Source organism: Haliotis asinina, chromosome 1 (genome assembly GCF_037392515.1).
Source record: "Haliotis asinina isolate JCU_RB_2024 chromosome 1, JCU_Hal_asi_v2, whole genome shotgun sequence".
Taxonomy (NCBI): domain Eukaryota; kingdom Metazoa; phylum Mollusca; class Gastropoda; order Lepetellida; family Haliotidae; genus Haliotis; species Haliotis asinina.
The window spans coordinates 50,277,743-50,290,184 of record NC_090280.1 but is presented as its reverse complement, the minus strand read 5'-3'; the positions used below and the strand labels follow the sequence as shown (position 1 = coordinate 50,290,184).

Sequence of the window (12,442 nt, the reverse complement as noted above, 5' to 3'; positions counted from 1 at the left end):
ATTACAGTTCAGATAAGATACTGCTTCTAAGGATAACAGCATGGTTTACATAGAGGGGAAACTTGCGTATTACATTTTCATTTTTGGCGGATAGAATGGAAACAAAGGCAGTTGAGGGATATCTGGGACATATTTGTTTCCTAAATCGACATAATATAGGCATACAAAAACGAAGTGAATTTCATCTTCTATGGCCGAGCTACATAGTGGACATAGTTGCATGTTTTATTTAATCATACAATGACAACGAACAATAAATCAACTTGTTACGTATAGGTGAAACGTCCTCCATGTCAAGTGTCTGTTCATCTCGTATTCTGTTTAACTCATATATACTGATTGTATCCCATGTGTATGTATTTTATATAAAGGAAAACCAGTTTCTATGAATTTAAGTTGTGCTTTTCAGTCTTCAGTTGAAGATGTTGTGACGTTGTGAGCAAGTAAACAATATCATGATGTAGATATCTGAAAGTGTGACAGTCAGTGTTCAGTAGAAGGTGTTGTGACGTTTAGCCCATAGTGATGTTGTTGATCCAACTGGAGAAGAAGGACACTTTAGTGGACACCGTCGGCATTGTAACTGGACAATGGATTGTCGCCCATGACAGAACCCCGACAACCACATATTTGTCGTCAAGACGACACACAAGACTTCCGCCACTGTCTCCCTGAAACAAGAGAGTGAGTGAGTGAGTGAATGGCTTTAGCTACTGGGATTCATGAATCACATCACCTGAGAACACTTCACTACAGTGATCCACATCACCTGAGACCACTTCAATACAGTGACTCACATCACCTGAGACCGCTACACTACAGAACCTCACGTAACCTGAGACCACTACACCACAGTGAATCACGTCACCTGAGACCACTACACTATATAGTGTCTCCCATGAGACCACTGCAATACAGTGAATCATATCACCCGAGATCGCGAAACTACAGTGACTCACATCACCTGAGACCACTACACCACAGTGAATCACATCACTTTGGAACGCTACACTAGTAACTCACACCACCTGGGACCGCAACACTACAGTGACTCACATGAGACTACTTCACTACAGTGATTCTCATCACCCGAGACCGCTACTCTACATTGACTCACATCACCTGAAACCACTACACTATAGTGTCTCATATCATCTGAGACCGTTACACAACAGTGAATCACATTACCTGAGACCACTCTACCACAGTGACTCACATCACCTGAGACCACTATACTACACTTACCTCACCTGAGATCGCTACTCCACAGTGAATAAAATCACCCGGGACCGCTACACTGTTACACTGCCACAGTAATGGATGACAATACTAAAGTCATTCCCCTATGATAGAAGAGCCCACGGTGATGCAAGACAGTACTGAAGTTATTGCCGTATGAAAGAAGGGCCCACGGTGATGCATGACAACACTAAAGTTATTCCCCTATGATAAAAGAGCCCACGGTGATGCATTAAATTACTAAAGTTATTCCCCTATGATAGAAGAGCCCAAAGTGACGCAAGGCAGTATTGAAGTTATTACCGTATGATGGAAGAGCCCACAGTGATGCAGAACAGAAACTGACCTTATTCACGTGTGGTAGAAGAACCCACAGTGATGTAGGACAGCACTGAAGTTATTCCCGTGTGATGAAGAACCCACAGTGATGTAGGACAGCACTGAAGTTATTCCCGTGTGATGAAGAACCCACAGTAATGTAGGACAGTACTGACCTTATTCACGTGTGGTAGAAGAATCCACAGTGATGTAGGACAGCACTGAAGTTATTCCCGTGTGATGAAGAACCCACAGTGATGTAGGACAGCACTGAAGTTATTCCCGTGTGATGAAGAACCCACAGTGATGTAGGACAGTACTGACCTTATTCACGTGTGGTAGAAGAACCCACAGTAATGTAGGACAGCACTGAAGTTATTCACGTGTGGTAGAAGAACCCACAGTGATGTAGGACAGCACTGAAGTTATTCCCGTGTGACGAAGACCCCACAGTGATGTAGGACAGTACTGAAGCTATTCCCGTGTGATTAAGAGCGCGCAGTGATGTAGGACAGCACTGAAGTTATTCACGTGTGATGAAGAACCCACAGTGATGTAGGACAGCACTGAAGTTTTCCCGTGTGATGAAGAACCCACAGTGATGTAGGACAGCACTAAAGTTACTCCCGTGTGATGAAGAACCCACAGTGATGTAGGACAGTACTGACCTTATTCACGTGTGGTAGAAGAACCCACAGTAATGTAGTACAGTACTGACCTTATTCACGTGTGGTAGAAGAACCCACAGTGATGTAGGACAGCACTGAAGTTATTCACGTGTGATGAAGAACCCACAGTGATGTAGGACAGCACTGAAGTTATTCCCGTGTGATGAAGAACCCACAGTGATGTAGGACAGTACTGACCTTATTCACGTGTGGTAGAAGAACCCACAGTGATGTAGGACAGCACTGACCTTATTTACGTGTGGTAGAAGAACCCACAGTGATGTAGGACAGTACTGAAGTTATTCCCGTGTGATGAAGAACCCACAGTGATGTAGGACAGCACTGAAGTTATTCCCGTGTGATGAAGAACCCACAGTGATGTAGGAGAGTACCGACCTTATTCACGTGTGGTAGAAGAACCCACAGTAATGTAGGACAGTACTGACCTTATTCACGTGTGGTAGAAGAACCCACAGTGATGTAGGACAGTACTGAAGTTATTCCTGTGTGATGAAGAACCCACAGTGATGTAGGACAGCACTGAAGTTATTCACGTGTGATGAAGAACCCACAGTGGTGTAGGAGAGCACTGAAGTTATTCCCGTGTGATGAAGAACCCACAGTGATGTAGGACAGTACTGACCTTATTCACGTGTGGTAGAAGAACCCACAGTGATGTAGGACAGTACTGACCTTATTCACGTGTGGTAGAAGAACCCACAGTGATGTAGGACAGCACTGAAGTTATTCCCGTGTGATGAAGAACCCACAGTGATGTAGGAGAGTACTGACCTTATTCACGTGTGGTAGAAGAACCCACAGTAATGTAGGACAGTACTGACCTTATTCACGTGTGGTAGAAGAACCCACAGTGATGTAGGACAGCACTGAAGTTATTCCTGATTTTCACATTTGTTCGTTATACACTAACTCACATGGCAGATGGTGTTCGGGTTGTCGGTGTTGATGGCGCAGAGTTGTTGAGGCTGGACGCTGCTCAAATACGTGTGGCAGTCTTCATCGGAGAAAACTCTCGTTGATGCTTGCTGCAGTGCTTCAGGAACGGTCGAGTTGACATCTTGAACGACAATGCTCAATGAAACCTTTTTACACGCCACAACTAACAACGGTTACTGAAGTTAAAACAAACTGTTACATTGTAACACGTGTTGCTGAGTAGGGTTAATAAGCTTGCAAGTCCCCAATCACACTGTCGTCTACGTACACAACTTTGGACATTGGCTTAAGCGTTTGAAGATCCACATTGACATAATGTATGAAGCACAAATTCTCTTGTATCCGTGATATTGGAATGTTTGCGAAAAAAGCGTAAAGCCACACTTACTCCCCCAATAAGACTCGACCTACCTGCCTCCGCTCCCCAACCAGACATGTAGCAGTCATTGGTATCTGGCACTTTCGTGCTTGATTTGGAAGTATTGAACAGGGCGGGTTGTGTCCTCTCGTTAAAGATCAGATTTCTGTCAAATTTCAAAAGAGCAAGGTCGTTTGGTTCACCATAGCCTCGGCGGGACCAATCAGGATGCTGTGAAGAAATGAAAATGATTAGATGATATCTCCCATTTGGGTTGTCGTTTGGGTGTGTTGAGGCAATCGTCATAAAAAGAAAGATCAGCCGCTGTATTGATGACATACGTCCTACCTAACCTCATACACCCAGGTGGGAAGCCGCTCTACTCATGCTATACGTTCTATAGGACCTCATATATCCACGTAGGAAGCCGCTATACTGATGATATATGTCCTACAGGACCTCATATATCCACGTAGGAAGCCGCTATACTGATGATATATGTCCTACAGGACCTCATATATCCACGTAGGAATTAAGCCGCTATACTGATTCAACACGTACGTACGACGTCACATATCCTCATAAGTCCAACATGACCTTGTGATGACGTAGGAGATACGTGTTACTGATACTGAGGAGGAGATATACGTGGTACTGACTGATACTGAGGGGGAGATACGTGGTATTGACCGATACTGGGGAGGAGATACGTGGTTTTGACTGATACTGAGGGGGAGATACGTGGTATTGACTGATACTGGGGAGGAAATACTTGGTATTGACTGATACTGGGTAGGCGATACGTGATACTGACTGATACTGGGGAGGAGATACTTGGTATTGACTGATACTGGGGAGGAGATACGTGGTGCTGACTGATACTGGGGAGGAGATGCGTGGCATTGACTGATATTGGGGAGGAGATACGTTGTGCTGACTGATACTGGGGAGGAGATAAGTGGTATTGACTGGTTCTGGGCAGGAGATACGTGGTGCTGACTGGTACTGAGGAGAAACCTGGTACGTAAAGATGCTGAGGTTATATACGCTGTACTGCCTCATATGTGGGAGGAGATACGTGGTACTGACTAATACCGATGAGGAAACACGCTGTACTGCCTGATACTGGAGAGGAGATACGTGGTACCTACTGATACTGAGAAGGAGATATACGTGGTACCTACTGATACTGAGAAGGAGATATACGTGGTACTGACTGATACTGAGGGAGAGATATACGTGACCCTGGGTGATACTGAGAGGGAGATATACGTGACACTGGGTGATACTGAGAGGGAGATATACGTGACACTGGGTGATACTGAGAGGGAGATATACGTGACACTGGGTGATACTGAGAGGGAGATATACGTGACACTGGGTGATACTGAGGGGGAGATATACGTGACACTGGGTGATACTGAGAGGGAGATATACGTGACCCTGGGTGATACTGAGAGGGAGATATACGTGACACTGGGTGATACTGAGAGGGAGATATACGTGACCCTGGGTGATACTGAGAGGGAGATATACGTGACACTGGGTGATACTGAGAGGGAGATATACGTGACACTGGGTGATACTGAGGGGGAGATATACGTGACACTGGGTGATACTGAGAGGGAGATATACGTGACCCTGGGTGATACTGAGAGGGAGATATACGTGACACTGGGTGATACTGAGAGGGAGATATACGTGACACTGGGTGATACTGAGAGGGAGATATATGTGACCCTGGGTGATACTGAGAGGGAGATATACGTGACACTGGGTGATACTGAGAGGGAGATATACGTGACACTGGGTGATGCTGAGAGGGAGATATACGTGACACTGGGTGATACTGAGAGGGAGATATACGTGACACTGGGTGATACTGAGAGGGAGATATACGTGACACTGGGTGATACTGAGAGGGAGATATACGTGACACTGGGTGATACTGAGAGGGAGATATACGTGACCCTGGGTGATACTGAGGGGGAGATATACGTGACCCTGGGTGATACTGAGGGGGAGATATACGTAGTACTGACTGGTACTGGGGAGGAGACATAGTTTACTTACAACGAAGATGTTGGAGACACCGATGGTCTGTTGATCTGGAGATGTGGCGTTGGGATTTTTCACGCCGAATCTCAGCCTGTAGCTTGATAAAGGACTAAATACAGAACAAACTGGAGATAACTGAACACCTTCAGCATGATGAAACACACAAAGTACATACCAGTATCTTTCGATGGACGAAACGCTTGGGAGGGAGCATGCAGTTTAAACATCCAAGGAACATTTAAGCTCCATGAGTGAATGATGAAATACGTAGTAGAAGCGAAGTGAATAACTGATAGGTAGGAGACAGGCATCCTTTTGGGCATCTGTGGGAAAACTGGTGAAGAGACAGGTGTGTGTGTGTGTGTGTGTGTGTGTGTGTGTGTGTGTGTGTGTGTGTGTGTGTGTGTGTGTGTGTGTGTGTGTGTGTGTGTGTGTGTGTGTGTGTGTGTGTGTATGTGTGTGTGTATGTGTGTGGGTGATGAGGGCGGTGGCTTTCGGCTGTCGCCATTACAAGAATCTACACAGGGAACATAGCATATGCATGGTTGTGTGCTTGGGTCGTGATGGGTGTGTACACGGGTTGTTTTATGCGTCTACATGGATTGGGGTTGGTATATACTTGGGTTGTGATGGTTGTGTACATGGATTGTGGTTGGTGTATATATGGGTTGTTTTATGCGTCTACATGGATTGTGGTTGGTATATACATGGGTTGTGATGGTTGTGTACATGGATTGTGGTTGGTGTATATATGGGTTGTTTAATGCGTCTACATGGATTGTGGTTGGTATATACATGGGTTGTGATGGTTGTGTACATGGATTGTGGTTGGTGTATATATGGGTTGTTTAATGCGTCTACATGGATTGTGGTTGGTATATACATGGGTTGTGATGGTTGTGTACATGGATTGTGGTTGGTGTATATATGGGTTGTTTTATGCGTCTACATGGATTGTGGTTGGTATATACATGGGTTGTGATGGTTGTGTACATGGATTGTGGTTGGTGTATATATGGGTTGTTTTATGCGTCTACATGGATTGTGGTTGGTGTCTACATGGGTTGTGACGGTTGCGTACACAGGCTCTGGTGGTTTTGAAGATGTGGTGTTGTGTATACATGGGTTGTGTGGGTGGGATGGGGTGTGTGGGTGGTGGTTACATGTGGAGATAACTACAGGAACATATGAGATACCCACACTGAGGAGTTGTCAACACAATGTCCGGCGGTGAGAGCCCAGTTGTCGTCTATGATGTTGACGCTACATATGTGGACGAAGGAGCCATTGTGGAACCATTGTAAGGAGCCAACCCAAGGCCAGGAGCCGGGCACAGCATCACTACCGCCGATCAGCCTTCGGACTCGTCCAGCCCCTGAAACCAGAACAGGATCTGTTTCGCCCTAACAGAAACAATGGCTAATGAATGTAAGGAATTTAGGTTGTTTCGTCGTTTCAGACTATGCTGTCCAGTGCTTGTGAAGGTCCTCAGGATACGTTTAAAGAATCCCAGAAGATCAACAGTCATTATGGCAAGGTGTGTCAGGGTAGAAGCTGCAACACTGGTGATAAAGTGAATGCCAGTCTCTGGTCGGCCATTATGTGTCTGGTGCCATGATCCGTATGCAATTGACAAGCGTCCGCGGTACTGGTTATGTTGTGATAACAGCATTCCGTGGTATCAAGTCACACATTTGTCATGTCAATATGTTGAGAAAGTATCATGAAAGTCAGTGTAACTACTGAGTTTGTGGCCTCTCACTATTACAGCTGTAAATGATACCGCCGATTGCGATATTGATGTGAGATGCCAGTTGGTATTGCCCTTAAGCTAATGTCATGATGAAGATGCCGGTGGAACTATGCGTGGCCAGATAGATGGAATGTTCCGTGATGACGATGTTGGTGTCTCTGTCACGATAACGATGCTGGTGGCACTATGCGTGGCCAGATAGATGTTATGTTCCATGATGACGATGTTGGTGTCTCTGTCAGGATAACGATGCTGGTGGCACTATGCGTGGCCAGATAGATGTTATGTTCCATGATGACGATGTTGGTGTCTCTGTCACGATAACGATGCTGGTGGCACTATGCGTGGCCAGATAGATGTTATGTTCCATGATGACGATGTTGGTGTCTCTGTCAAGATAACGATGCTGGTGGCACTATGCGTGGCCAGATAGATGTTATGTTCCATGATGACGATGTTGGTGTCTCTGTCACGATAACGATGCTGGTGGCACTATGCGTGGCCAGATAGATGGAATGTTCCATGATGACGATGTTGGTGTCTCTGTCACGATAACGATGCTGGTGGCACTATGCGTGGCCAGATAGATGTTATGTTCCATGATGACGATGTTGGTGTCTCTGTCACGATAACGATGCTGGTGGCACTATGCGTGGCCAGATAGATGGAATGTTCCATGATGACGATGTTGGTGTCTCTGTCACGATAACGATGCTGGTGGCACTATGCGTGGCCAGATAGATGGAATGTTCCATGATGACGATGTTGGTGTCTCTGTCACGATAACGATGCTGGTGGCACTATGCGTGGCCAGATAGATGGAATGTTCCGTGATGACGATGTTGGTGTCTCTGTCACGATGACGATGCTGGTGGCACTATGCGTGGCCAGATAGATGGAATGTTCCATGATGACGATGTTGGTGTCTCTGTCACGATAACGATGCTGGGGGCACTATGCGTGGCCAGATAGATGTTATGTTCCATGATGACGATGTTGGTGTCTCTGTCACGATAACGATGCTGGTGGCACTATGCGTGGCCAGATAGATGGAATGTTCCATGATGACGATGTTGGTGTCTCTGTCACGATAACGATGCTGGTGGCACTATGCGTGGCCAGATAGATGTTATGTTCCATGATGGCGATGTTGGTGTCTCTGTCACGATAACGATGCTGGTGGCACTATGCGTGGCCAGATAGATGTTATGTTCCATGATGACAATGTTGGTGTCTCTGTCACGATAACGATGCTGGTGGCACTATGCGTGGCCAGATAGATGGAATGTTCCATGATGACGATGTTGGTGTCTCTGTCACGATAACGATGCTGGTGGCACTATGCGTGGCCAGATAGATGTTATGTTCCATGATGACGATGTTGGTGTCTCTGTCACGATAACGATGCTGGTGGCACTATGCGTGGCCAGATAGATGGAATGTTCCATGATGACGATGTTGGTGTCTCTGTCACGATAACGATGCTGGTGGCACTATGCGTGGCCAGACAGATGTTATGCTCCATGATGACGATGTTGGTGGCATTGTGCCTGGCCAGACAGATGGAGTGTGTCACAATAGATATGTAGGTGGCCCTATGTCTGGCCAGAAAATACATGCTTTAGTAACAAAAACCTTTTGGACCATGAGCTTAAAACGGCAATAAATGCAAACTTGATCTCGTCAGTATATTGCTAAAATAGTGCCGATGTGACGTAAAGACCAACTCAACCCAACCCAATCTAAAACTGCCTCTTACCAACTACCAGTAAGCGAGAGGGACTAGACGCCCACGTCAGTACCATCACTCATGACTGTTGTAAGTATTGCTAGTATTGCAACTGTTGTAAGTACTGTCAGCGTTAAAACTGTTGTAAGTATTGTTAGCATTGTAACTATTACAGGTATTGTTAGCGTTTTAACTGTTGTAAGTATTGTTAGCATTGTAACTATTACATTGTTAGCGTTTTAAATGTTGTAAGTATTGTTAGCATTGTAACTATTACAGGTATTGTTAGCGTTTTAACTGTTGTAAGTATTGTTAGCATTGTAACTATTACAGGTATTGTTAGCGTTTTAACTGTTGTAAGTATTGCTAGCATTGTAACTATTACAAGTATTGTTAGCGTTGTAACTGTTGTAAGTATCGTTAGCATTGTAACTATTACAGGTATTGTTAGCGTTGTATCTGTTGTAAGTATTGTTAGCATTGTAACTATTACAGGTATTGTTAGCGTTTTAACTGTTGTAAGTATTGTTAGCATTGTAACTATTACAGGTATTGTTAGCGTTTTAACTGTTGTAAGTACTGTTAGCATTGTAACTATTACAGGTATTGTTAGCGTTGTAACTGTTGTAAGTACTGTTAGCATTGTAACTATTACAGGTATTGTTAGCGTTGTAACTGTTGTAAGTATTGTTAGCATTGTAACTATTACAGGTATTGTTAGCGTTTTAACTGTTGTAAGTATTGTTAGCATTGTAACTATTACAGGTATTGTTAGCGTTTTAACTGTTGTAAGTATTGTTAGCATTGCAACTATTACAGGTATTGTTAGCGTTTTAACTGTTGTAAGTATTGTTAGCATTGAAACTATTACAGGTATTGTTAGCGTTTTAACTGTTGTAAGTATTGTTAGCATTGTAACTATTACAGGTATTGTTAGCGTTTTAACTGTTGTAAGTATTGTTAGCATTGTAACTATTACAGGTATTGTTGGCGTTGTAACTGTTGTAAGTATTGTTAGCATAGTAACTATTACAGGTATTGTTGGCGTTGTAACTGTTGTAAGCATTGTTAGCATTGTAACTATTACAGGTATTGTTAGCGTTGTATCTGTTGTAAGTATCGTTAGCATTGTAACTATTACAGGTATTGTTAGCGTTGTATCTGTTGTAAGTATCGTTAGCATTGTAACTGTTACAGGTATTGTTAGCGTTTTAACTGTTGTAAGTATTGTTAGCATTGTAACTATTACAGGTATTGTTAGCGTTTTAACTGTTGTAAGTATTGTTAGCATTGTAACTATTACAGGTATTGTTAGCGTTTTAACTGTTGTAAGTATTGTTAGCATTGTAACTATTACAGGTATTGTTAGCGTTGTAACTGTTGTAAGCATTGTTAGCATTGTAACTATTACAGGTATTGTTAGCGTTTTAACTGTTGTAAGTATTGTTAGCATTGTAACTATTACAGGTATTGTTAGCGTTGTATCTGTTGTAAGTATCGTTAGCATTGTAACTGTTACAGGTATTGTTAGCGTTTTAACTGTTGTAAGTATTGTTAGCATTGTAACTATTACAGGTATTGTTAGCGTTTTAACTGTTGTAAGTATTGTTAGCATTGTAACTATTACAGGTATTGTTAGCGTTTTAACTGTTGTAAGTATTGTCAGCGTTATAACTGTTGTAAGCATTTATAGCTTTCTTACTGTTGTACGTATGGTTAGCATAGTAACTGTTGTAAGTATTGTTAGCATTGTAACTGTTGTAAATATTGGTGGCATGTGTTAAGTATTATTTGCGTTACAACTGTTGTAAGTGTTGTTACTGTTGTAAGTATTGTTAGCTCTATAAATGTGGTAAGTATTGTTAGCGTTACAACTGTTGTAAATATTGGTAGCATTGTATCTATTGTTGATACTCTTAGTATTCGAACTACTGTAGTGTACTGTTCAGTTATCTGGACACTGTACATATGTTCTTCAGAATTAAAACACACCTTAACGCTGTTCAGTACACTACGGTACATTCACCTGAAGTTGAGTTTCTAACTTAAAGGCACATGATCAATGAAACATGACGTATTGATGCTCCTGTCACAGGTTGTGACAAACAGAAGTAAATAAAACTAGCAGTTCCACAAAATGCATCAAGATATATCGATTCCAAACGTCAATAAAGAGTTGTGGTGACATTATCCTGTCTGCAACGAAAGTGGAAGTTTCACTTCTGAACAGCTATTCCATGTCTGTTTTTGGTGGATACGTGGATGTATTGCGTGGATATCACTGAACATATCTACCACAATAAGTTGAAACAGCAATAAACCGATCGAGAGGTAATACAACCAGCATCCTCTACGTTTGCCTTCTGTTTCTGTACAAACAACACGTTTGTCCAGCACAGGTGTGTATAACTTACGATACTTATTCTACAGCACTGGTGTCAGATATACGTGTGCTCAGCGTTGATGTGTGTGATCTATGGTACGTGTGCCCAGCGTTGATGTGTGTGATCTATGGTGCGTGTGCCCAGCGTTGATGTGTGTGATCTATGGTACGTGTGTTCAGCGTTGATGTGTGTGATCTATGGTACGTGTGCCCAGCGTTGATGTGTGTGATCTAAGTTATGTTTGTCCAGCGTTGATGTGTGTGATCTATGGTACGTGTGCCCAGCGTTGATGTGTGTGATCTATGGTACGTGTGCCCAGCGTTGATGTGTGTGATCTATGGTACGTGTGCCCAGCGTTGATGTGTGTGATCTATGGTACGTGTGTCCAGCGTTGATGTGTGTGATCTATGGTACGTGTGCCCAGCGTTGATGTGTGTGATCTATGGTACGTGTGTCCAGCGTTGATGTGTGTGATCTATGGTACGTGTGCCCAGCGTTGATGTGTGTGATCTATGGTACGTGTGCTCAGCGTTGATGTGTGTGATCTATGGTACGTGTGTTCAGCGTTGATGTGTGTGATCTAAGTTATGTTTGTCCAGCGTTGATGTGTGTGATCTATGGTACGTGTGCCCAGCGTTGATGTGTGTGATCTATGGTACGTGTGTTCAGCGTTGATGTGTGTGATCTAAGTTATGTTTGTCCAGCGTTGATGTGTGTGATCTATGGTACGTGTGTCCAGCGTTGATGTGTGTGATCTAAGTAAGGTTTGTCCAGCGTTGATGTGGGTGATCTATGGTACGTGTGCTCAGCGTTGATGTGTGTGATCTAAGTTATGTTTGTCCAGCGTTGATGTGTGTGATCTATGGTACGTGTGTTGAGCGTTGATGTGTGTGATCTATGGTACGTGTGTTGAGCGTTGATGTGTGTGATCTATGGTACGTGTGTTCAGCGTTGATGTGTGTGATCTAAGTTATGTTT

The 12,442-nt window shown here is 43.6% G+C and overlaps 1 protein-coding gene across 1 annotated transcript in view; it reads right to left on the bottom strand.

The window, feature by feature from the left end:
• Positions 1 to 212: 212 nt before the first annotated feature.
• Positions 213 to 12,442, bottom strand: part of LOC137292827 (elastase-1-like) — a 34,740-nt gene continuing 22,510 nt past the window's right edge. The window contains exons 2-6 of the mRNA XM_067823862.1: positions 6,799 to 6,973; positions 5,614 to 5,707; positions 3,594 to 3,771; positions 3,161 to 3,303; positions 213 to 671 (exon numbers count right to left, since the gene is read on the bottom strand). Coding sequence (XP_067679963.1) covers positions 513 to 671; positions 3,161 to 3,303; positions 3,594 to 3,771; positions 5,614 to 5,707; positions 6,799 to 6,973 — 749 coding nt within the window. The 3' untranslated portion in view covers positions 213 to 512. The remainder of the gene's footprint in view (positions 672 to 3,160; positions 3,304 to 3,593; positions 3,772 to 5,613; positions 5,708 to 6,798; positions 6,974 to 12,442) is intronic.